The following is a 26,093-nucleotide window of genomic DNA, read 5'->3' as shown; positions in this document are numbered from 1 at the left end:
ATATCAGTCATGGATGTGTATCTGTGCCATTGTTCCTGACACCTACATCTAAGGGTGGTATTTTCCTTTTCAATATGCTAAGTGAAAAGAAAATACAAAATCCATCTTTGGAGAAGGAGGGGGTTATCTCAGTAGTAAGAGGGTTGGGGCTGTGAGATAGCTCACAGCATGAGGTAAGTAGCTTGGTACACTCCAAATTAAACTTGTCAAAGGCAAGAAAAATGACAGGACATATGTTATTATTGATAAGCTCTTTACATGATGCAGGAAAGGGGCAGTCTGTCCTGTTCACAGAGCAGTAGCCTGCTTCTTAGGTTACTGAGCTTATGACTGACTCCTGCATTAGCAGAGTTATCATCTGAGTCTACTGATGCTTGAGGAGAAAATGATTCTATCATTTCTGTGATTTTTTTTTCTTCCCAATGGAAAAGGGAGCCTATTTTGTCACTTGGTTTAGTCTGATCATTACTGAGGCAGAAATAAGCTAAATTTAATGACTTTCCTCAATTCCATGAGCTCATCTGATTTTTCGAAGGGGTGTTAAAGTATTCTAGTGTTTGAATGGGATGTGATACTTGAAAAATTTGCTCTTTTTGGGCATAATTCTTAAAGAAGAAACAAGTGACAGAAGAGGGGGATATGACAAAGAATGCTGAGCGTATATCTCTGGGAAATTAAAGCAGCAGGTTTGAATTACCATGTGGTATTTTATCATGGCAAAACATGTGGGAGATCTTGGTGTGGCATGTTTTTGTTATCTCGGGTTTAGTTCTTATTCTTGCAGAGGTTTGTAGGACTGTTGAAAGCAGAATCCTACAATCCATCGGTCTGCCACAATTCTGGATGAGATATGAGAGTGTTATAGAATGATTCATAGAATGGTTTGGGTTGCAAAGGATCTTAAGATCATCCAGTTCCAACCCCCTGCCATGGACAGGGACACCTTCCACTAGAGCAGGTTGCTCCAAGCCTGTCCAACCTGGCCTTGAACACTGCCAGGGACGGAGCAGCCACAACTTCCTTGGGCAACCTGTGCCAGTGTCTCACCACTTTCACAATAAAGAATTTCTTCTCTATATCTAACCTAAATCTCCCCTGTTTAAGTTTGAAGCCATCACCCCTTATCCTATCACTATGGTCCCTGATGAAGAGTCCCTCTCTGGCATCCTTGTAGGATCCCTTCAGATACTAGAAGGTATCCTGTGTGCATGCTGAATTTCAGGCACCATGGTGATGAGAGATCTTCGGAGATCTGGACTTAGCTGAACCCTTTAAATGAATGAATGAACTGTCAGGTGGAAGTGACATACCTGCGTTGATTCCTGCCATAGAAATATTGATGCTTCCCAATGTGGTTACCTCAATAAGCTGAAATCCCTGTCTCCTGTGTCACTACATGTTTGTTGACTGCATCTTTGAATTCTCAGTGGATATGCCTTTTCACTGGAATGGCTGTCAAGTGAAGCTCATTGAGTATTAACTTGTTGTTCTCCCTGTACAGGGACACAATGTGGAGGATTTTCACAGGCTCCCTCCTGGTGGAAGAGAAATCCAGTGCATTGCTTCACGACCTGCGGGAGATTGAGGCCTGGATATACCGGCTGCTACGCTCTCCGATGCCTGTCGCTGGTCAGAAGCGGGTGGATGTGGAAGTCTTGCCGCATGAGTTGCAGCCAGCTTTGACCTTTGCTCTTCCTGATCCATCCCGCTTCACTTTGGTGGATTTCCCATTACATCTGCCCTTGGAGTTGTTGGGAGTGGATGCCTGCCTGCAGGTGCTGACCTGCATCCTTCTGGAGCACAAGGTAAGAAAGCAAGAGGTGATATTTGATAGGTATGTAGAAAGTTCTGTCCTTTTCAAAACCAGGGTAGGGTGAATGTGCAGAACAGCTGTCTCCTGGAATCAGTTTTTCTGTGGGGGAACGAAATAGCTTCTTTTGAGGTTCCTGTTCTGAAAAGTTTTGCTCTTGCTCAAAAAAGCATCCGAAACTTGTTTTCAGGCTAATAAAGGGTCATCCAGTTCAGAGCCCTCAGATCAGATGCCTGCAGGCTGTTATCCTTGCATACCCCTGGGGGAAGTATTACAGGTGAATGGTTGCTGCAGTGCTGATACGAGTTTCTTTGGTTCCAGGTTGTACTGCAGTCCCGAGATTATAATGCACTCTCAATGTCTGTGATGGCCTTTGTGGCTATGATCTACCCATTAGAGTACATGTTCCCAGTGATCCCTCTGCTTCCCACCTGCATGGCCTCTGCAGAACAGGTACAGATTTTTCCTTTATTGGTCTTCTGCAAAAGATGTTTTTGTGACAGGAGCAGTCCTTTCCTTCCCCACTGGTTTCTCTTAGTTTGCAGCCTTGCAAAGAATGTTCTTTGAGTGCCACTACTGAAATTGTAGGTAACACCACTTTTCCAGGATATCTTCAAAGCATGCTTAGTAAATTGTATGATTCAAAGCAGTAGTTCACAAGCAATGGACTGAAAGGCCATAGATCCACAATATTATGATGATAAGGGGCCTACAGGGATGCTGGTGAGGGACTGTTCATTAGGGACTGTAGTGATAGGACAAGACGTAACGGGTTGAAACTTAAACAGCAGAGGTTTAGATTGGATATAAGGAAGAAATTCTTTACTGTAAGGATGGTGAGGTGCTGGAATGGGTTGCCCAGGGAGGTTGTGAATGCTCCATCCCTGGCAGTGTTCAAGGCCAGGTTGGATGAAGCCTTGGGTGATATGGTTTAGTGTGAGGTGTCCCTGCCCATGGCAGGGGGTTGGAACTAGATGATCTTAAGGTCCTTTCCAAACCTAACTATTCTATAATTCTATGATCCCACGCCCCCTCCTCCCAATAAAGTGTTAAGGGCTGTTGGGAGAGTTCCAGAGTGGTATTTAAGTACGCTTGAGAACCCTGAATTCAGAGTTTAGAAACTATTGCCTGCAATTTATTCTCCTCAGAAATATGAACTGTTGAGTTACTTACACTGGGAGCTGTGTTTTGCCAGTATTCAGTTCTCTGTAGGAGCTCATTATTTTGCTTGGAAAGATACAATTCAGGCCATCTTACTACTGCAGTGCTATTGTGCAACTAATGCTGCAGGCTTGTTCTTGTATTATCCCTTGGGGGTGACCAAGTGCTTTAGATTTAAAGAACAAATTAACCTCCCAAGCCACTGTTCTCAAGGTGCTACATGCCTTATTGATTTAAACCTTTTCCCTCTGCTGATTCCCTTACCAGAAACAACCTGGATTTCCCCTGAGGTTTTCCATGTCCACTTGAAAAAGTGTGTCTGTTTTTCCTGCTTCCTAGAGATGTTATTGGTTTGAAACCAAATTACCATTCTAAGTTTAAGGATGAAACCTTTGCCTATAGTCTGTGCCTATTTGCAATGGCACAGACTCACTCTGAGCTGAGGGTGTACTCATCTGTGACTTGTTGCTTCTCTCTGTTATCATATGCAGACCTTGTTCTTAATAAAGTCTCTTTTTCAGTTGCTTCTAGCCCCTACACCTTACATCATTGGTGTTCCAGCAAGTTTCTTCCTTTACAAACTGGATTTTAAAATGCCTGATGATGTATGGCTTATTGATCTGGATACCAACAGGGTAAGTGATGCCCATAAAGATTTGTGGCTTTGCTTCCAGGGAACTGGGTACTTTCATCAATGAGAATTTAAGAATGCCTGGCCTCAGCCTGCCTGTGCCATTCCTGTCTTAACCCTTAGAATTGTGTTCCATGATGTGTCTCAAGGTCCCCATTTCTTCTGCTTCTAAGGCATTCATTCTTAGTTAATCCATCTGGCTGTATCATTAGAAGATAAATCCTCAAACAAATTGGAAGGCTGTTGTCTTGAGTAATTGTGACCCTGTCTCTTATAGCCCTACCTAAGAAACCCAGTCTGATAAGAGCCTTCCAGCAGCATTGATTGTCATGATTCAAATAGAGCTATGTATGCTGCTTTCTACTGGGGCACAAGCAAGGCCCACATTCAAGGGAAATGTGTATAACATCTTCTACTTGATGGAAAATCCAAAGGATGAGTGTTGGTTCAAACTTATCTTTTTTTTTTGTGGTAAATGATAAAGTAATTCCTCCATATTTTGTAATGTTTTAAGCAGTAACAACAAAAAAAGCAGTGAAAATCAAAGTATTAATGCAGGTGCCTATGTGTTGTGTGGCTTTTTTATTGTTAATTATTTTACTTTATGGCTCTCATTCCTCAGTGTCTGGAGTGGTGGAGACTCGGGAGATCTGGTTTGGAAATGGAATTACTACAGCTGGGGAATTCTGAATCTGTTTCTGTGCTTAATTCCAGGTGATTGTTCCCACAAATGCAGAATCTTTACCAGCACTGCCAGAACCAGAAGCTACAGAGCTGAAAAAGCACCTGAAACAGGTAAAACACTTTGGGGAGAGGATTCAGATTCAGTAGGACTTAGCCGATGTAGTCTTGCACAGCTCTGCAGCTGTACGGGACAAGGAATTTTTTTGTCAACCTGTTTAAAATGCCTCTTTTGTATAGTTGCCAGTTAGAACATCCCCATGTTAGAATACAACAGCATTTTGAGCTTGAAAAGCAGTATCAATTGATACAGATGTTGTGGTAGGTATCCAGTTGCTGCTTTTCTGTGTTAATGGAAAGCATTAATTTGGAAAAATGAGTGCCCACTGAGGCTTTTCAGTGCAGTTAATTTCTTAGCCAGGTAAGAGATAGTTTTAAATTCTCCTGGACACAACAGATTATCTTCTGGTTTTTACTGTTATCTGGGGCTAACTTGTTTCCAGTTGGCGCAGAGTTCCAGATTCTTCCTTTACATTTGCCATGTGGGCTTTAAAGTCTGGCTTGATCATCAAGCTATGATCATCTTTGTTTCCCCTCCATTCACAGATCTGTGTGTGAGGTCTCAGTCTCTCCTCTCAGGTCCTGCTAAGCCATTAATCAGCTTGGGTCATCCTGGCTGATCGTGTCAAGCAGGTTTTATCTCTTTATTTCTGTTTTCCTTATGCATGCTGCATGCAGTATCTAAAGGTAAAGTGTGTTACTAATGTGATGACTTCTGCTCTTTCCTTCTCCTTGTAGATCAGGAGAGCACAGTGTGTAACCTCTGTGATAACACCAGTACCTACTGTCAGCACAGATGGAAGCCATGTGTTGCTTGGAGTTTTGTTAGATCCACCTTCCCATGACTTCTGCCTCACCCCCTTGCAGCTTCAGGCACTGTTCAGTAAAACTCTCTCACTAGGGCAGAGCTGGATATCAGAATAAATTGCAAATTCATTGAAGACATTTAAATTTCACCCAAATTCAGGTTACATCTCTATGTATTCCTATAGAGATTATCATTAAGTATCGATTGCTGGCAAAGAAGTAATGCTACTGGTTGCTGTACAAAGTACAGAAGACTAAATGTGACACACATCACTAAGGTTAACACTTTGGTGTGCCTTTGGCTCTTAATGTCAATGAATAAAATTCAGGATAGCTGCTTTTAAACTGCAGTAGAAAGTTCATAACTGCATCAGTAAGGACAGCAGCCTTCATACTACCCAAGTGGCCAGATGTGAATGTTTGGGGGTGGGGCAGTTAGACCTTTGTCCCCAGATGTACCTATTTTGTGGTCCCTTTTATTTCCTCTCATTTGTGATATTTGGTAGTAATAGAGTTGTTTTTTTTTCCTCCCATCTGTTTCTCTGTGGTCATGTGTTCGTCTTGGCTCTGATGGGCTGCTGCTGTTATCATATGATCTTCCATCTTGCCTCCAGTGTCTGGTTAGCATGACTGCAATCACTCAGAAACAGCTGCTCACTCCTGACAACAAGGTTCTTTATTTTATTCTTTTCCCCTCTATCTTCCATTTTACCCTTTTCCTTTTGGAATTTTTGGTTATGTTTTGTTTCATATATTTAATTTTGAAATAAAAAGATGAAGAGTCAGTGGACAAATGAGAGAAATGAAGATTTAGGATAGGTCTGGGTGTCCAGGACTGATTTACTGCTTATGCTGCTTCGGTGAATATCCTTGAAGTTGTTATGAGGGTTGAAGAGGATGGTAGATTTATTCAGGTGGGAAGATTCATTCAGGTGGGAAGTGGAGGAGTGCAGGGATACAGGCAGATACCTGTGTAAAGGTGTCTCTGCCTTGTCCTGGGATATCAAACTTACTGGTTGAATGTTCAAGTTACAAAGCAAGTTTCAAGGACTCTGGGTCCCAAGATGTATTCAAATTGCACATGGGAATAACTCTCCAATGTTGTACACAATGCCATCCTACTGGTAGTCTAATTTGAACTGTTTCCACATTGTGAGTGATGTAGCAAAGTGAATTTCTGTGCTACTCCTTGGCTGGCTCCAGCACTGTTTCAGCATTGAAGGGATTGTTTTGACGATCTACACAAAGGAGGGCCTGAAGATGTTTGTTGACTCAGCATAGGTGGTTTAAGAAAAGCTAATGGAGCATGCACAGTTGTTGCAGTTGCCTATAGGGCAGGGTAGCTCTGATCTCTCTTTTGTTCCTTGAATAACTTTTCTTGTTGAATATGTGCATAATGTTGTCCTTTGTTAGGCACTGGCCAGCATGAGTCTGAATACTCAGCCCATTCTTAATCTAGAGAAGTTCCAAGAGGGACAGGAGGTGCCATTGCTGCTGGGAAGACCGCAGAATGATTTGCAGTCTACTCCTTCCACAGAATTTAACCCTCTGATCTATGGAAATGATGTGGACTCTGTCGATGTGGCTACCAGGTGAGCCTGAACAGAAGGGTAGCGTTGAGTGTTCAAGTTTGCACTTGAAGGCAGCACAGACATTTCTATGGGTCCTGTGGTAGAAGCAGTATCTTCCAGGTTCTACTTCACATCATGGGCAAAAAAGAACAGTGTTTGTCTCAGATCTGTTAACTGCATGAACATAACTGTTTATCTTCAGAAGGGGGTGTTTTGTTCCTTGCATGTTCCTATAGATCATACACTTTACCTGGACTTGTTAGTCTGCTATTCAATCCTCAGCTTAAATCAGAAGCCTCGAACTACAAAAAAAGCTCAAGACTTAGTTGTCACCTCAACTAGTGAATATGAGAATGATACCCCTCTTTGGGATATTGGGTCTTATTGTTGGGGTGGTGAATTAAACCAAACTGATTTCATGGTGGCTTTTTTCCCTTCCTTTTTTTATTTCAAGGCAATGATTTTCTAAGAAGACTATCTTCTTTCCTGTTGTGTTCTGTGTTTTTATCTGATACACTGTTCTCTGTTTTCCTTTTAGGGTTGCCATGGTGAGATTCTTCAACTCACCAAATGTTTTGCAAGGTTTCCAGATGCATACTCGCACTCTTCGGCTCTTCCCACGACCAGTGGTGGCCTTCCAAGCAAATTCTTTCCTTGCCTCTAGGCCAAAGCAAACACCTTTTGCAGATAAGCTTTCCAGGACACAGGCAGTAGAATACTTTGGAGAATGGTCACTCAACCCTACAAACTATGCTTTCCAGAGAATTCATAACAGTAAGTTTTGGTCTTGCCTTTCCTGCACTTGAATGTAATGCAGGAGCTTAAAAAGTAGATTGATTCTAGGGAAGGGCTTAGTTTTACACCTCGTTATTCCTCCATTGGAGGGAAATCCAGTTCAAGGAGCATTTTTATTTATGTCCTCATATGTTTCTGTCAAGTTAGCCCAGCTTTTAGCCACTCACTCTTCCCATTAATTTTACCTCTTGTCTTGTTTGGTTACAGAGAAGTCTTGTAGGCTTCTTAGAGCAGAGACTGTCCCTTCCTTTGTGCAAGACTTAGTAAGGGAGAGCCTCTGTGAATGAAGCCTTTGACACCAATAAATAGGTTCAGTTAACTTTCTCTTTGTTTCTTGTGCAGACATGTTTGACCCAGCACTGATTGGTGACAAGCCAAAGTGGTATGCTCACCAGCTGCAGCCCATCCACTATCGTGTCTATGACAGTAATTCCCAGCTGGCTGAAGCACTGAATGTCCCAGCAGAGAAAGAAACAGATTCGGATCCCACTGATGACAGGTTAGTGAGGAGCATGACACAAGTCACATGGTAGTTACTTAATATTGCTGGGCCTCTCCTACTTCTTGATTGCACCCTTTTCCTTAGCCTGCCAGGTTGCTCTTTTATTTCTTCTTTCTGGGCAGAATAGTGACACTGAAGTAAATTGTCCCACTGCTCTGTCATGACAGCAACCTCTCAACCCCTTTGTTAGTATCTTCTCAACCTTTCATATCATGTGATTCTCCATTTGTATTTTCTTCTTTTCTTTTGCTCTCTATATGCCGTTTGACATTTGGTATTTCCTCCCACCATAATGCTTTTTTATTCCATGCTGTTCTATCTCTGGTTATTTCTACGGCAGTACTACAAGTACTCCCACCTGTCCTAGCACTCTTTCAAATCTCTACTCAGTGCACATAGTTATGCAAAGCTTGTTAGTACTACCCACTGCCTGAGACCTTCTCATTTGCTCATTAAAATAAGAGTAAGCTTTTTTTTTTACAGTAGTGTTGGCTGTATTTCCTGGAGTTTTGCACCTAGTTTTATTATTCTTAATTCTCTGAGCAATTTCAGGCTGGGACTTGCACATCTTTTACCTTCTACACAGCACCAGTGGTTCTGACAGAGTGGGATTTTTCATTAGTATAAAAAGGGAACGCTTTGTTGTTTCTAGTTCCCCTGAAGTTGACACACACACAAACAATACACTACGCCCTGCTCACTTTTGCTTAACCTCATTGACTTTTCTGAGAGCCTTTAAATGTCTTTCCATAATGTCTCTTCATTTACCTCAAAGCTACTTCATTTGCTCTGACCTTTCATGAAGATGGCTTCTGACTCTGGCCAGAGATTTGTTTATAGAGACTATAATACCATGAGATTTTTCAGAGGCCCATGCAAACAGTGCTGCTTCAGACCTTTGAAACATCAGGCCTGGTTGTTGCTGTTATGCTGCCACTCATCTCTCTCTTACCTGTTGTGGCAGTGGCAGTGACAGTGTCGACTATGACGACTCAAGTTCCTCCTACTCCTCCCTTGGTGACTTTGTCAGTGAGATGATGAAATGTGACATTAATGGTGATACCCCAAGTGAGTAACTTTGAACTTCACTTTCACAAGGTCCACGTAAGTCTCCTTGTCCCTTTTCATCTACGCTCTGGAAAAAATACCTCTCCTAATTCCCTGAATCAGATCAAAGTCCTGTTCCATTATAGTCTTGCTCTGAGGTGTAAGTGTCTTCTATACTACTTCAATATTTAGGGGTAGGCTGAAAAAAGACATATCTCCTGCTCGTGAACATAAAATGTCCTCCTCCAAAGGACAGTGGGAGGAGGAAGTACAGAAATAGGTGCTGCTGAACAAAACTGGCTCACTAGATCTGGAAATAACCTGCTGCCACCAGTAAACAATGTGGAATGTGGGTAGCAGAGTACGAGCTTTCTTCTGCCACCACATACTGGTTCTTGGTGCTGGCTTTAATGAGTCACTGTGTCCTAGTGGGGACAGGAAAATGCATTCTCTGTGTCTTATATGGAAGCTGCAACAATAGTTTCTCTTGGGAGAGTGGGAAACTCAAGTAAATTAGGAGTGTCAATGCATTTCCTGTGTCCCAAGGACAAGAGCTAATGATTGTAATTTGCAACAAAAGATACTCTGCATGGAAGTAAGGACAAGATCTCTGTGGTTAGTGTAGTTAAACAGGTTCTCAGGATCACAGCAGAATGTCAGTCAAGCCTTGGAGACTTCCAGAACTCAGTGGGACAAGGCCCAGAGTAACCTGCTCTAATTTTGAAGTTACTCCTGCTTTTAGCTGAGAGTTGGAACAGATGACCTCTAAAAAGCCTTTACAACCTAAGTTTTTTATGCAAGTCTGTTCTACTGGGCAGTTGTCATCTGCTGAGGAATTTTAAATGGGCAAAAGGCTGAGGAAGGCAATGTTCTTTAACACCAAATGGTGTGTTTGCAGATGTTGACCCCCTGACTCACGCAGCCCTTGGTGATGCCAGTGAAGTGGAATTTGATGATTTTCAAGAATATTCAGGAGATCTGGATGAACAGGCCATGGACAGTGAAAACTCCCAAGAGAACAACCAGCCTCGTTCAAGTTCCAGTACTACAGCCAGTAGCAGCCCCAGCACTGTCATCCATGGAGTGAATCATGTATGTACTGAGATGAATTCAGCCCCAAGATCAGCATATTACGATATAAAGAATGGGAGGATGCACATGGTTCTTTCTGAGGAGGGCAAAACCTAGACTGTGAAACCATGCACAGATTAAATTACATGCTCTTTCTGAGCAAGGTGGGGTTTACTGGTACCTTCTTATGCTAGGATAGAGCATTCCTGTACATAAAAGTTCCCATGCATTAAAAAAATGCAGCATTAACAGACCAGTGGTCCTGGGTGTGACTGCAGGAATTGCTTGAGCAGTCTGAAAAGACCTGATGTGTTAGAGGAACAGGGAGTGGGATGGGGAAACACATAAATCTGTGGTCATTTAGGAAGAACGGGAGTTGTTTGCATAACCAGGAAGCAAGGTAATGGAGGGCTGTTATCCTGAGCTGAGATTTACCAGTAAGATGTGTTTACAGGGGAGTAAGCCCATAGAATAATGCACAAATAATGCAGTGTATATGAAATCTTAGATTAAAACTACAGAGAGTGGGGATTGGGTGGGGGACCAGTAACAAATAGAAGAGACCCTGCAGACTTCCCAGTTTGAAATAATTGTTCTTGTCCTGCTCTTCAGTTGTATGGAATGCAAGTTAGCGAGCAGATCAGTGATTTGACTGGTCCACAGGAGTCAGCAGATGCAGCAGACATGGAAGAGAAATTGGTTGCTGGATTTACAAACCATCTCCCTTCTTTGTCACTGCAACCAAGCTTTCCCAAGATAAGCTTGGATCGGCGGGAGAGCGACAGTGCAGCTGGCAGCATGAGCTCCTCAGAAGGGGTGGTGAGGAAGCGGGAGTATGACAATCCATACTTTGAACCACAGTATGGTTTTCCCACGGAGGATGACGATGATGAGCAGGAAGAGAGCTACACCCCAAGATTTAACCAGAATCTCAATGGAAGCAGGTGAGTCTTTCTTGTCTTCTGCCCTTCTGTACAGCGCTGTTGGGGTTTCCATCTGCTTCATGCAGTTTAGTGTTCATTTGTTCAAATGCCTTTTGCATCTGAAATGTGTTGTTGATCGCTTCCATTTAGTACTGAAACCTCAAAGAAGTGGTAAATGCTCCATCCCTGGCAGTATTCAAAGCCAGGTTGATCATAGCCTTGGGTGACATGGTTTAGTGTAAGGGGGGTTGGAACTAGATGATCTTAAGGTCCTTTCCAACCCTAACTATTCTATGATTTTCTCACCCCTTCTGGTGAGAAGCACATGCTCTGTTCCTTGCTTTTATGTAAGCAGTAGGAGCTAACAGAATGCTGAAAACTGATGTGGAATAAGACCAACATCCATCTCCCACAATCATACAATGTGTTGATTTAGGGTGGGAGGGGAGAAAGCTGATAACAGGTGTACTTAATTTCTTTACAGGTCTCAGAAGTTACTCCGTCCAAACAGTTTAAAACTGGCCAGTGATTCTGATGCAGATTCAGATTCCAGGGCCAGCTCCCCAAACTCAACTGTCTCTAACAACAGCAGTGAAGGTTTTGGGGGCATCATGTCTTTTGCAAGTATGTACTCATGCATTCCTTAAGCTGTTTTATTTATTATATTAAAGTTTACAGAGAGATAGGATAGAGGGATGGCTACTCAAAAGAAAGATTTGGTTGTTGTTGTGGTTTAAGCCCAGCTGGCAACTCAGAACTACTCAGCTGCTTGCTCACTCTCCTCCTTTCCCTCCCACCCCTACTCCCAGAGGGCTAGGGAGGAGAATCAAAAGAATATAACTCCTACAGGTTGAGATAAGAGCAGCCCAGTAACTAAGGTATAACACAAAACCACTACTCCTACCACCAATAATATTAATGATAAGGGAAATAACAGGGGAAGAGAATATAAAACTAAAAGCAGAAAAGAAAACAATAAGCACAAGTGATGCATACTGCAATTGCTCGCCACTCGCCGACCAATACCCAGCCCGATGCAAGCAGCAGTCTGGGACTTCTGGATAACTTCCCCCAGTTTCTATACTGGGCATGAGGTGCTGTGGTATGGAATACCCCTTTGGCTAGCTTGGGTCAGATGTCCAGTCTCTGCTTCCTCCCAGCTTCCTGTGCCCCTCCTCACTGGCAGAGCATGAGACTGAAAAGTCCTTGATCAAGTGTAAGCATTACTTAGTGACAGCTAAAAACATTGGTGTTATCAGTGTTGTTCTCAGACTAAAGTTGAAAACACAACACTGCACCAGCTACTAAGAAGGAGAAAAAAAACTGAACCCAGGACAGTTGGCAGGTACCAAGTCTCTCATAGTAGGAGCCACAGGACTTACTTACCTTACACTGCTGACAACTATTGTTTTATATATCCTTCAGAAAAGAAGATTATGTGGCCCTTCTGTTATTTCAGGGCATTTCAGGGCACAGATGAGAAATTCTTCCAGTTTCATTTAAACAAATATGTGTACAATTTTATGAAGTCGGTACAAAAATAGTATGCTTTCCATGCTACCCTGGTGTGTGTGTAGGTGCTAAATTCAATTTCTTGACTGTGCTCATCTACTTTCAATTATATTTTAATAATAAAATCCACAGGGGTGGAAAACTGATCCAGAGGTTTTTAATGAGTGAAAGAAGATACGGCCAGTCGAGTCTTGCAGTTTAGTGGGGAGCAGTGCAAGAAGTTTGCAGCAGTGGGGAAAACATATTGGATGTTTCGTGTAGAATGATTGTTATTAAAATAAGGCTGCAAAAAAAGAACCAAAGCAGATTTAAATAGTATGCTGACATTTTAAATGAACATCTTGAAGTGTTACTCAGCTCGTTGATCTACATGAGATGCTTTCAGGCTGTCTGCAACCAGATGATAATGCATTATTGTATTCTTAAGATCTGTCTGTACTAGGAAGAACTTTTGTTTCTTCCTAATAAATGGAAATCTTCTATTTTAAAGCATGCTTCTGTGGCAGATTTAGTGTTTCACAAGGCACAGTGCATAATCCTCACTTCTGAATTGCATGTTTTAGAGATCTTCCATCATGCTTTTTTCTCACATGGCCCCTGCTATCCATTTGATCCAAAAAGGAAGGTCAAACTAGAAGACACAAGTGATGTGAGGTTGCCTGTTTAAGTGCATGAAGACAGGTGGATATTGCTGTTACATTGAAGACTGAAAGATAAACCAGTGATGATTATAACATGAAAGCTACGAATTTAGAATTACAGATGTGGTTGTGATGTAAATGTGATGATGTTAAGCTTGTGAGACTCTGGGGTAATAAAGAACTTAATCTTTAAGGATTTGGAATAAGAAGGTGAATTGCAGGAAGTTTAGGAAGCTTGGGAGTGTGCAGTGAGCATTAGGCATTTAACTGTTTTCTTCCTTTCTCATAGGCAGCCTGTACAGAAACCACAGCACAAGTTTCAGTTTGTCCAACTTAGCCCTACCAACCAAAGTTGGGAGAGACAAGAATACTCCCTTCCCCAGCCTGAAAGGTAACCATGTTTCCCTTTGTCTTCTACAGACTTTACAGTTCTTGTGACTTTGCAGTAGGAGGTCCTACCCTTAACAGGAATCCCAGGGGTGACACATTTGGTAGTTTGGGTAGTACCTGTCTTAAGTGTCAAGACAATAAATTGCCTTGATAGTTCTCATTCAGACTTCTTCCCAACGATTGGGCTGGGAGACTGGCTGGCACAGGTCTAGCCTGTGTTAACAGATGCACTTTGAATATTGGTTTATATTTTGCTTTGGTTTAATTTTAAGCAATCAGTGTAAAAAAATAGGAACCAAGGGGGAGGTGCTACTTTTGCACTGGCGCTGTCTTCATGATTAGCCTTAGGTAACTTGTTAGAGCATTGCTGCTGCATTTGTTAAGTAGGGATAGTGCCAAGCTCCCATGAAGTCTGTAGTTTATGTGGGTTTCAAAAGTGTTTATAGCCTTTTCAGTTCCCTAAGCAGAAAATCAGATTATAACTATACTTCAGCTTCAGAGGGAAGATCAATTCCTAACTTATTTGCACAGACTTTTCATTGGAACATCTCCTGTTTGTCTGCAGTATCATTAGATAACTTGTCTAAATGGGCACTAGAGAAATGACTCTCTTACCATAGGGAGCAGGACAGCCTGATCATCCTTGTATCACGTGTAGTCACAGAAGAGTGACTGAGCACATGCAGCTATATTAGTGTTGAGACCTTTACAGCTGCTAGAATGGAGAATGGTTTTGCTTTACCTTTTGATTAGAACTTACTGCTTTTCTTTTAATATGTTGATTTTATTTTTCATTTATTTTTTTTCCTCCTCATCATTTTAATCGGTAAAGATTACTTTAATCTGGAAGTGGGAAGGGATGTGAATGAAGGTTGGTATGATGTTTTGCTGACCTTTGACCTTGTAGAAACAAAGGCCCAAAGCTGGGGTTTGTGTTTCTGCTTTGGACTTTGTTTTTGACATGAGTAACCGTTCCCTGTGTGTAAAATGAGGAGTAGCAGGACTGGTAGGGTGAAAACACTCGCAGAGCCTCTGCACAGCTGTTTTGCACAACCTTTTACCAGTTGGTTATGTTTTCATGTCCAGTTGTACTGGATAAGAAACATACCTCATATCAGGGTTATTTCCATGGGTAAACTTAATGACTAATTCCATGCATTGGAAGAAAACAGTGATGGGGTTTGCCATTCCACGTTCATGCTTTGTGCCTCGTCTTCTGCACTTTTGTGTTCTTTTCCTGACTGTTGTAACCCTGCAGGTACTTTAATGTTACTGTGCAGATATGAGGATGGGATTTCTGTAGAGTAGCTCGATCTGTTCTATGCATGTGCCAGTGTGTGTGTGTGTGTGTTTGTGTTCATTTACGTGTGCATGCTGGCTCACTGGGACTCCCACTGAGCACTTCACTGGTTTTTAAATGTTTTTGTCTCTGTTGTACAGGTATAAAACTGCTGCATTAACTTGTTCTTACCAAACATGTGTGGTACCTTGTGTCTATAACCGTAATGGGAAATGATGCTGGGACTCCATCTCATTGCTGCTGTTTGACCACTTTCCATCTTCTTTTTTAATTTTGATCTCATGCACCTCCATTGATATTTTTCCTCAGTGATGCAGATGTTTTTGATAGTGCCCTTGAAATACAGTGTGTGCAATAATGTCCTTGAAGATGCAGTACATTGGTTCCACGATGCCAAATTTCAAGTCAAGCTCTATCTCTAACATTAATTAGGCTGGCCCTTGTTGTCTTGGGCTTTCAGGCATCCTTCCTGCTCTGACATCATTTGGGTTTTGTTTTGAGGGAGGGCTGGGAAGAAGCTGATAGTTGGATTCTTTTGATGCTGATGGTGGGGAGTGTAGATATTGTAGTGCACTACTAATTGTATATTTTGTGTCCCAGTATTTGGGTTAAATACTATAATGGAGATTATTACTGAAGCTGGCCCAGTAAGCAATGAAGGTGGGTTCCCTACAGCATGAGCTGTGCATGATATAACGATTTCCAGCATTCCCTATGCCTGACTTTGGGCTACCTTTCTCACTGGGTAACCAGTACCACATGATCTATACTAGTCACCCCCAATGCATTACGCTTTTACATATAGTGACTAATTTGAAGATGGTTCTTGTTGTGGAACTGCATGCAGAGCAGCCAAACTTTTCCTGCCTTTCACCTCCTGCTCCCATTACCATCTTCTCTTTTTCTCTCTGCATTACTCCCATTACTGTTTTCTGCCGATGTGTGATGCTAGAATATGATCTACGCTGCTGCTTTTTTGGAGTTTCCATTTTGTTTGAAGTCTGTTACCTGTAATCCAAATAGGTGTGTTAGCCAACATTAGCGTTGCTTGTTACTGTCCTGGGATCAGATTGTTTTCCTCCCACCCCTTCCTCTCATCCTGTTTCCTCTCCCATTTAGGAAACAGACGCGCCCTTGTGGATCAAAAGTCTTCAGTCATTAAGCACAGCCCAACAGTGAAGAGAGAATCTCCATCGCCTCAGGGACGAACTAGTAATTCCAGGTATGTAAAGGTTATTACAGTCATGTCATACCTGGCTAATGTTTCTTCAGAGGTTTAGCTGTTGAAAACTAGATAGTACTTTTCTGTGGCCTTAAGCTTGCATGTGCTATTGTCCAAGAAGATTTAGTATGGATAGTCTTACAGTTAATAGTGCACACACGTAATTTTCTCTGCTCTGAAAGGTATCCTCTTTCTGTCTGAGATCCAGTAATTTCCCCATTTTAACTCAGTATTTATTCTGTATAACTGAGTCTGTTCTGAGAACAAGGCAGTCTAGCCAATGGTGGTGCAAGTAAAAATTACCTCAACTGTAACTATGCTTTCTCCTCCCTTGGAGGAGAACTTGGGTTGTGTGCAGTTATGTTAGCAACAGGCATAGCTAGATTTGAGCTTCTTTTCTTGTAAACTTAGCATTGGTAGGAAGTGCATCTGTGTGTGTCCTGGCCACATCTCTCTTCCTATACAAGCCAAGGTAAGCAGAGGACTAACTTTTGCCTGCTTCTTCTTAAATCCACCAGTGAGAACCAGCAGTTCCTGAAGGAGGTAGTTCACAATGTTCTTGATGGGCAGGGTGTTGGCTGGTTGAACATGAAGAGAGTCCGACGTCTGCTGGAGAGTGAGCAGCTCCGTGTCTTTGTACTGAGCAAGCTGAATCGCACGATCCAGTCAGAAGAAGATGCTCGACAGGATGTCATACAGGATGTGGTCAGTGGTGAACTCTGCAGGGGCCTCATACCTAGTGCCTGCTGAGGCTTAGTTTGTAGACAGTCTTTGTTAAATGCTTCCTAAAAGCTGATGTTTCAGCAGTTTTGGGATTTATGTTCTTGAGTTATTTCCTTGGTTGTGAAGTAGTAACACCGATGGGTTTTCATTGCAGGAGATCAGCCGTAAGGTTTACAAGGGCATGCTGGACTTGCTCAAGTGCACTGTGCTGAGCCTGGAGCAGTCGTATGCAAATGCTGGCCTTGGAGGCATGGCCAGTGTTTTTGGCCTGCTAGAGATAGCACATACCCACTATTACAACAAAGGTAAGAGGTGTTTATGAACCAAGCAAAATCCTTACTGTAAAGGAAGCTGTTTTGTGGCTTCTGATGTTTCAAAGGGTTTAGAATACATGAGAACCTTACCATTGTTACTGAAAACTTACACAGCTTAAAAGCATTTTCTTGCACACATGTAACCAGACCAAAACAAAATAATGGCCATACTGATATTTGATTGAAGTTATGCAGGATTTTTACTGATGAAGCAGAAATTCTGAGAGTGGGGACCTTCAGCTAACGCTGTCCCAACCACAGTTTTGGGAAGTTATTGCAGGCAACCTGAATAGGAAGGGAAATCTTTCTGATGTGAAACCATATGAGACTTGTGTCTCACCAACAACCTCGAGCTAAACAATAATTCTTATATCACTAAGTACTTTTGGAGGGGGAAGTCTAAAAATACCTCTTTATTTCTCAGCTTTTTCTTAAATCTGATTCTTAATGCAAAATAAGAAAATGCATGCATAAGGCAACAGAGAAAAGGATGACAAGAAGCCACTTCTCTCCTTAACATCTGACTCAGCTTTAATCTCAAATGATGAAAAGCTATTTGACTCCTTGAAGCAGAGAAGTAACATCTACTAAATGCTTTATAGTTGGTGTTCTAGGTAGCTTGGATCAGGGAAGTATTAGAGAATGATGAGGGAGCTCTAGTTAATAGTGTTTTCATCCTTTTCCTAACTGAGGTTTCATTTAGTGTTACCCATCAAAGAGGATTGTATTTGTCATCTTTGCACTGTGAGAGGAACTTGCTTACATTCCAGAAGTGATATTCTTGGTGGTTTAGGCAGAGTTGTTTAGTTTTGCACAACTCAGCAGAGGAGATAGTACAGCTACTGTGTCAAAGAAAATTCCTAGGTTGCAAATACAAGGAAGGAGATAGTTTCAGTATCCCCAAACCAGCACTCTGGCTTTCTCCTCTGCTGTTTTCACCAGTGTGTCAGACTGTCTGCAAGCCATGGTGACCTATGGGAACAAATGTGGGACTGAGCTGTTTCAATGCCAGGCTGAGTGATGTAGGTGAGACCATCTGTCTCATCTTCCTTTTCCTGCTCTCATTTCCTTTTTCTGATTTTTTTTCTTTCATTTTTTTTTCCCAACACTTTGGGTTTTTTTTCTTTCAAGAACCAGAAAAGAGGAAACGAAGCCCAACGGATGGATCTGTCACTCCAGTTGGCAAGGATCCTGCATCATCTCCGAGAGCAGAGCCAAAACCTGTGGTGCAGCTGCCGGTACCTCAGCTGATGCCAAAGGCACCGAGCCCTCCAGGCAAAGGGCCAAGGGAGTTTGACACAAGGAGTCTAAAGGAAGAGAATTTTATTGCTTCCATTGGTGTGTATTGTGGTGCATGTGAAGTGCAGGAGGGACTTCTCTTTTGGCATTAGGTTCTATTTGCATTCTCTCCATTTTAACACACTACATTGCTGCTGTAACATGCTTCATTTACACCTTGGATCACAAGGAACAACCATGTGTTTTCACTCTACTCTTGGATAAACTATCCAGGGCAGTTTTCTCTCAGAAGCTTTCTAATCTGAATTGTTTCTGAATTTCATTACATTATAGACAACTTTATATTTTGCTCTGTGATTGATGTTTTCAAGCAACAGGAAGTGGCAAAAGGGAAATGGGAACAGCAGGTCTTTGGAAAGGGCAACTGTAGGAAGGACTACATGAAACAAAAGTTCTCTAATTGCTGACTATATGTGGGTTATCTAGATTGCATCCTGATGGAAGTGGGAGCCAGGATCTGCTGATTAGTAATATTAATAACTGCCAAGAAGATTTTAGTTGCAGTGTTGCAGTTTCAGTGAGCAGGACTGATGGATCTTCCTTCTATGCAACAGCAAATAGAATGCATGTCCTTCTAAACAGCATCTGCTAGGCTGGTCACTGGAAGTTTTCCCAGTCTAATTTCTTAGCTGGCATAGCTTTTCCTTATGTCTGGGAAAAAGTTAGGGGTAGGTTTTATGAGAGAAATTCTTTCTCAACTCCAAAAATAAGTCATGTTGAATTTTAGACTTTCTTATAGCCTGTAAGAATAAACTTCTTATATTTTAAAGTAACTTTTTAATGGAATCATTGTATGAAGGATTAATCTTCTAAAAGCAGTGTGCTCCTGTCAGGCTGTATCTGCAGTACGTGGAGTAAGACAAGGGAATGCGTGGCAAGAATGCAGACATTCATCTTTATACCCCTATAACAGCTGGAGGCTGAGTGGTGCTGAGTCCTGCTGAACTGATGCTGAACCCCTCTGACTTGATTTTCTTTCATGTTTCAAGAGGTAATCTATGGAGGCAGTTGCTCAGGAGCCAGTCTTGCACTCTTATTTGAAAATCAGGCAGGGAGCTAAAAGAGGTTCAGATTTCCAGCACTTGAGTTTAGTGTGTTTGTTTGCTCTGGGTACTTTATTTCTTTTCTGTAAAAAAGGGAAAAAGGAAGGTATGCTTCTGATGCAGCTGAGAATAGAACAGATGCTAGGCCAGGGTTCTGTTAACAAACAAAGAGAGGTCTTTTGGTTGGATTGCTGAGATTGCTTCTTTCCCTCAGGTAAAAGTAAAGCCTCATAGAAATGGAAACCACAGAGATCAGACAGTCCCTGTTGTGAAGCATCATAAGGAGTTCTTTTTAAAATAAGTGCACTTATTATTACTTAGTAGCATGGCAACATTAACTACTGTTGCCAGAATACTATCCTTAAACATTTTGCAGTCTTCAAGGGCAGGCAACAAGTAAATTGCTGTTGATAGTTCTGATGCTCTAATGATTTCCACTTGTCTTCTCTAGAATTAAGTTATAAGAAGGGTATGGTTTTAGCAAACTGATCAAAATTTGAAAGGCTTCAGTGATTTTTTTTTTCCTGAAGCTTTTAGTGTAACTGGTTTTGTCTGTCACCAAAAGCCATGAACTAGTGTGTCAGTCAGTCTTTAAGAAATGCCTGCAAAAGAACATGTAGTGTCCATATTCATGGATGGAGAAGTAAAGGGAATTTCTCTCATATTGTAGGAAGAGAATTTAAAGCTGCTTGGCTGTTATAATTCCTTTATGGTCTGTTATGGAAGTTTCAATATAAGACAAGACTCCAGATGTACAGGGCCAGAGTTAGTCATGGGTAGGCTGAAATTCCTTCTATAATGAAATGCAGACTCTCATTCAAGCTAACTTCTTTCCTAAAGAAGCATTTGGTAAACAGTTACAATATTGCTGAAATGAAGTATTTGTAACTAATTCCATTTAAATGGGAGACAGTATGTTTTTACTGAAGATGATGCAGCACTGGAACAGGTTGCCTGGAAAGGTGTTGGATTCTCCATGTGTGGAGGTAGTGGACACCTGACTAGATGTGGTCCTTTGGCAGCCTGCTCTAGTTGACCCTGCTTTATGCAGAGAGGTTTGACTAGAACCTGTATGAGGTTGGGAAGGTGCTGACAGCCTCAGGTTGCAGATTTGTAAATAAAACTCTCAATGACTCTGGTATGGACAGAATAAAATGGGGCAGCTACCCTTTTGACCTAGTTACAAGAAGAAATAGCGGAATGGAAATTAAGTCATGAGCATGCGGAGTAAGATCGTGTACAGCACTGTCTGCAATAGTCATACACAAAGTGCATGTTGATGTATCTGCATCTCTGAGATCTAGAGAATGGTAGCTGAATGTGTGCAGTTTCCTTGTACTACAGCAACAACTTCCAGGAGGGTCACAGTTTTCCAAAGTTCAGGGTGGATATGTTCCTGCTTGTTCCTTTTTCTTGTTCACTTCTCAGAAGGTTTATGGTTTCTTCTGTACCTCTGAAGCATGGAGGATGCTCCCTTGTAACAAGGAAGGCTGTTGGTATTCAAATTTCTTGGTTTTGAGGTGAAGAGTGATGGATTTGTATCCGTTGAGGATTGGTCTTGGCTGTGCTTTAATACCTAATTGCTTAGCTAGGAAATTCATTGTGAAGATGATGCTTCTGATAATTTATTTCCTGAAAGATCACCACTTACTTGTTTACTTATGGAGTTCTTGTCTTCCGAGATTCATGGTCATGACTTGGAGTGTTGGCCTTTTTTGTTAGGACGCTGGTGGCCTTAAAGTTGGCAGTTAATAGTGGTTAGTTTGGTTTATTACATACTTGCCAAAGCAGTCAGTACTTCCTGAAGTCTCCAGTACTAGTCTTGAAAGAATTATTTAATGCTAGCAAATCATTTTGACACTTTCTGAAGCAGAAAAGATTGTGCTACCTACTTTGTCTGCATCAGATCCACCTTGGACCTGCTGTCCTATTTAGTTCAGGCTCATGTAACAAAGTCAGGCACAGTATTTTATGCCCCTTGAGTTTGAGGTTTTCCTTCTCTTACTTGACTAAGTAGGCTGTGTTTAATGTGCTAGGATATACTCTACCCTGAATTACCAGGCAAGTCAGCTAAAAGTGATTTAATGGCAGTTATTGTGGCTTTTTATAGTAAAGCCTGATGGACTGAGCACTTCAGAGGCCAGGTGTTTTCAAGGCCCTTTCAGAAAGCAAATTCAGTACATCTGAGATTGCTATCTGTGGCACTGTGCTCAGCTAGATAAGCCTATAGGATGCTGTTTGGATCCAAAAGCAATTTTATCCTGTCCATCTGTGTATTTATGAAAGTTGAAGGAACATCCATCAATCATGAAGCAGATACAGAAATCAGTTGGCTGGCAGCTGTTTTTCTAGCTATCTCCTTTGCTACCTGTGCCTTGTTCCTGATACATCTAAAGCTATGGAGCTTTCCTCCACAATTTTAACTCATTCCTTTTATTTTATGTATTTATTTCCTCAGTAGAGATTTTGCTAAACAGAGCTTTTTTAGAGCCTGTCTTTCCCTAGTTCCTGCCACTTGTAGGGTGGGATGGGTTTCTGACATGCATCAAGTGACCTTTTATTTGCTCAGCAACTTTCCTTGAAGAGCAGTAGAAGAACAATATATTTCCCTTTCCTTCCCTTTGCCACTTTTAGATTCTAAGAGTATTTCCCTCTGCACCATTAAAAATGCTAGTGGGAAAGGACATCCCACAGCACTCAGTCAGTTCAGCATGTCAGTTTGTAACGTTTCCTTTGGCCAACAGGCCAGCACCTGGAACAATCTGATGTTTCTGAGCAGAAAAGATGACTTCAGTTCAGAGGGTTGAGGAATGTGATAGGAAAATGGAAGGGCCTCATTATTATTTGTCTCAGGGCTAACCTTCAAATGAAAACGGTGCGTGTAGACTTTAGGCATTTTCTCTTTCCTCTGCATTGTATCCTGTTATGGAATTCCTTGACTCAATTGCAGTGCTGTGACCTAACTTGAATTGGAATTTGGCATTAAGCATGACTGATACTTTGCTCATTTTCTTCTTCCCTATTTTCTGTTGTTCTTTATACCCTGATAGGAGCAAGTGGATGAAGAGAAGTTCAGCTTTTTCCATGTAGGACTAGTTGATAGGCAGAGCCAAGCAGTTACTGTGAATGCTGTCAGGACAAAGTAACTTCTTGTACTTGTAAACTTTGTGGTATTTTTTAAGTTGTAATATTGATTAAATATTATGTTAATTTACACTTTTTAATTTTCTTGGAATTGCTGCTGCTGGTTTTGTGCCTTTTCCTTTCAATGGTACAAACTGAGGACATGAAAATGTTTCTGTTGATGCCTACATTTGGGAGGAATAACTGACAATCTCAAAGGCCTTTCTCAGGAAAGGTGATTACTTGCATTATATGTCTTCATAATAGGTGGTTTTCCATAGCTGGTGTGAAGTCATCTCTCACATTTGAACTCTGTAAATGAGAGATGATGCTTGATCAGTGCTCGATACCTAGCATTGATTTCCTGTAAAATGGTGTTAATTAACTCTTCACTCAGCAGTTGTTGGGAATTTCCTTTTTTTTTTCCTTTGAGATGAAAGGGGTGGGCTTTTTGTTTCCATTTTTTGTCCCCATTTTCACCTGTCTGACCAGCTGCTGACTCTTTCTCTTTCTCTCCTGCTTTCAATGCATCTTGGGTAGAATTGTGGAACAAGCACCAGGAAGTGAAAAAGCAAAAAGCTTTGGAAAAAACGAGTAAGGAATTTGAAAACTGTAGAAACTGACTCCTCCAGCCTCCCCATAACTGCCAACTCCCCAGGTGCAGGGTGAGCTTGCATCTCTGGCACACAGTTTTTATACCCACCACAACAAAGGGCTACCAAGAAAGCCTGCATTATAGAGGAGACCAAACTTATTTGTTTGCCCTGGGGAAATTGTGTTCAAATGTATCTTCTTTTTTTTTTCTTTTTTTTCCTTTTTCTTTTCTTTTTTTCCTCCCCTGAATGTTGCCTTCTTCAAAGAAGGGGAAGCAGATATTCTGCATCCTCATCATATCAAATATATACGAAGGATTTTAAGATACTCCTTCTCCTTTCTTTAAAGACCCTTTTTGCTTAACAAGTCTTTGACGTAAATAGATTGATTTAATGTTACTGGAATTAAGAATTCTCTGTGTCTTTCAAGCCATGGGATAACAAATTTTGTTTCCTGGCATCAGTCATGAACAGTTTAGGACCACAGTCAGTCTGCAAAAAGAAATACTTTTGAGGGGGAGAGAGAAGGTGTATGTGAAGAATTGTATTTAGTATAATAGACTCATAATAAGGAATCAACCTAATTTTGGTTTTTATATGCCATATTAAAGGAGGAGTGAAATAGTGTGAGGCTGTTTGCAGAGTTGAAATAGTAGCCTAAATCTACACAAATCTTAACACCTACTGAAATATGTTGTTGGATAAATCATTGACTATATATTACCTGCAGGTATAGTACAAGGTTTTGCTCTTCTGGTTATTGCTGTTGTAAATAAGCACATATGACAGGACAGTAGCTAGTTTCTAACAACCATGATGTGGTAGGTGTTTCCTAACAGAAGTGTAGTTTCTGCTTTGCAGAGCTGGTGCCCCTTTTACAGGCTGAAGGTTTGGGAGTACTAATAGCTAAGATGAATGGGTGAAAATTCCTGACATTCTGACTTGGCCTGGATTTGCTGCCTTAGTTTTAGGCTCCTCAGGTACATACTTCAGTTAAGTACAAATGAGTACCTGGAGTTAGTTCAGAGAGAATGACGAAAATGGGGCGGCTCTGCAGTACAGCTTATGACATGTGATTTGCTTTCTGCTAAAGCAGGAGTGTGTGGGACACACATAGCACATGCATGCCCCTACTCACCCAAAGTGGGCCTTTCAGGTAGGTGCCTACACTGGGAGGGGTAGATTAAGGTTTAGGTGTTTTATATGTATTGGACATCCAACTCCATAAAGAAGGGAAGGGAAGGTTTGTAAGTGCCTGTAAATCTAGAGTGACAATGATGTGATTGTGGTTATTGTGCTCCTTGAACTCAGTTACCACTATTGCCCCACTGTCAAATCCCTGAACTGCTTCAGTCAGTTGCACTTGCTTTAAAAGTCAAATTGACAGAAATATATCTGAATTATGTGTTTGGACAGGGAGCTCTTAAATTGCTAAAACCAGACAGCTGCAATTTAGTATTTCTGCAGTAGCAATGAGATGTAAAACTTCTGTCTGCATCATTATTCAGAAATAGAAATGGTGGCCTTTTGCATGAGTGCAGGTAAACCTCTAGATGTGAGCAATGTATATTATTGGAATATATTGGAATATATTGGAATATTGGAGTATATTGGAAAATTCGATTCCAAATTCCTAGAAAGGATACTTTTACTTATTTTCCTTTTTTCATATAAATTTGGTTTATACTTTCTCTTTGTTAGAATCTTTGATGATTTGATTTACAGTAACTAAGATACGGACTTAGAGGCAGAATACTATAACAAATGAAGAACACACTCTGTAAAACACTTCAAATGGAGAATTGATGGTTGAGTAGTAAGTTGGTATGGTCTGCACAGCCCGCTTATGGCTTTGCTATTCATGAGTTTACATACCATCTCAAATTCACTCCCACAGATCTTTGTATATTATCCTTCTCTCTCTCTCTCTCCTCCCTTCCCTTTTTCTTTCCTTTTCACTGTCTTACCCTCTCTGATATTACATATAATACAAACATGCTCATAATTTCCAGGTTGTTGTGATCAGTGGCTTAGTTTGCTTAGAAATTCTGGATATAGTCATGGGTATATAACACAAATATTGCAGCTGCTGATCATGTCTTCCTGTTACTGAATAGTTGGCAGATATGGATATGGCAGAAGTGTTGCATTCAGCCTCTTCCCCTCTCTGAGAGTAGTGACATTCTGTGTACAGTCTATAACACATTCTTTCTTTGCCTCGTTATTTAGCTTGTTCAGTGCTTATCCAAGTTTCTTTTCAGGCTCTACGTATCCATCATGCTCTTTTCCTTCTGCCATCCCATCAGAGGACAATAGATGATGTGATTCTAGAACTGCATGGGAAATTGAACATAAAGTTCTCTGTCCTTGTTCCCTTTCTTTGTTTCGGATCTGCTGGTTAATGCATGACTTAATGCTTGCTGATTCCCTGTCTCACTACTGACCTATGTGACTGTCAACTCTGGAGAGCCATTTGTTAATGTAATTGGGGAGTGTTGTGAAGTACAGCATCATCCAAGCTTCTGCCTTGACATTCTTACTGGTGTAACACCAATTGTGACTTCTTAAGTCGTTGCCTTGTGTTGCCTGATTGGAGATAGTTGCTGCAGGCAACATAACAAACTCAGTCCAAGACTTGGAGCAAATTAGCTGTTTTAATTTTAGGTATCCTTTATTTTACCAAGAATAAAGGAAGTGGCTTCCTAGAGTTGAATGGCAACTGCTCTGCATGGGTTTTTTTTGTAACTGGAAGCTACTTGACCTTTGTGTGTCCCGTTTTCTCTCTTGAATGACTAACAAGGTACTGTTTGGTGATAGTCATTCCTGGACTATGCCTTTGGAGTATTTGAATTCAAATTAACCTTTGAAGAATGG

At 41.3% G+C, this 26,093-nt stretch overlaps 1 protein-coding gene across 1 annotated transcript in view; it reads left to right on the top strand.

Annotated features, from left to right (window-relative positions):
* MADD (MAP kinase activating death domain) overlaps positions 1-26,093 on the top strand; it is a 70,911-nt gene that overhangs the window by 19,986 nt on the left and 24,832 nt on the right. Inside the window, exons 4-20 of the mRNA XM_034062627.1 lie at positions 1,502-1,805; positions 2,132-2,263; positions 3,493-3,606; positions 4,317-4,397; positions 6,564-6,742; positions 7,260-7,495; positions 7,859-8,015; positions 8,983-9,086; positions 9,964-10,157; positions 10,749-11,080; positions 11,544-11,683; positions 13,502-13,603; positions 15,503-15,562; positions 16,022-16,124; positions 16,643-16,829; positions 17,002-17,152; positions 18,293-18,499. Of these exons, the coding sequence (XP_033918518.1) occupies positions 1,502-1,805; positions 2,132-2,263; positions 3,493-3,606; positions 4,317-4,397; positions 6,564-6,742; positions 7,260-7,495; positions 7,859-8,015; positions 8,983-9,086; positions 9,964-10,157; positions 10,749-11,080; positions 11,544-11,683; positions 13,502-13,603; positions 15,503-15,562; positions 16,022-16,124; positions 16,643-16,829; positions 17,002-17,152; positions 18,293-18,499 (2,783 nt within the window). The remainder of the gene's footprint in view (positions 1-1,501; positions 1,806-2,131; positions 2,264-3,492; positions 3,607-4,316; positions 4,398-6,563; positions 6,743-7,259; positions 7,496-7,858; positions 8,016-8,982; positions 9,087-9,963; positions 10,158-10,748; positions 11,081-11,543; positions 11,684-13,501; positions 13,604-15,502; positions 15,563-16,021; positions 16,125-16,642; positions 16,830-17,001; positions 17,153-18,292; positions 18,500-26,093) is intronic.

The sequence above is a fragment of the Melopsittacus undulatus genome, chromosome 4 (assembly GCF_012275295.1).
Source record: "Melopsittacus undulatus isolate bMelUnd1 chromosome 4, bMelUnd1.mat.Z, whole genome shotgun sequence".
Lineage (NCBI taxonomy): Eukaryota > Metazoa > Chordata > Aves > Psittaciformes > Psittaculidae > Melopsittacus > Melopsittacus undulatus.
This window is presented reverse-complemented; position numbering and strand designations above follow the sequence as displayed.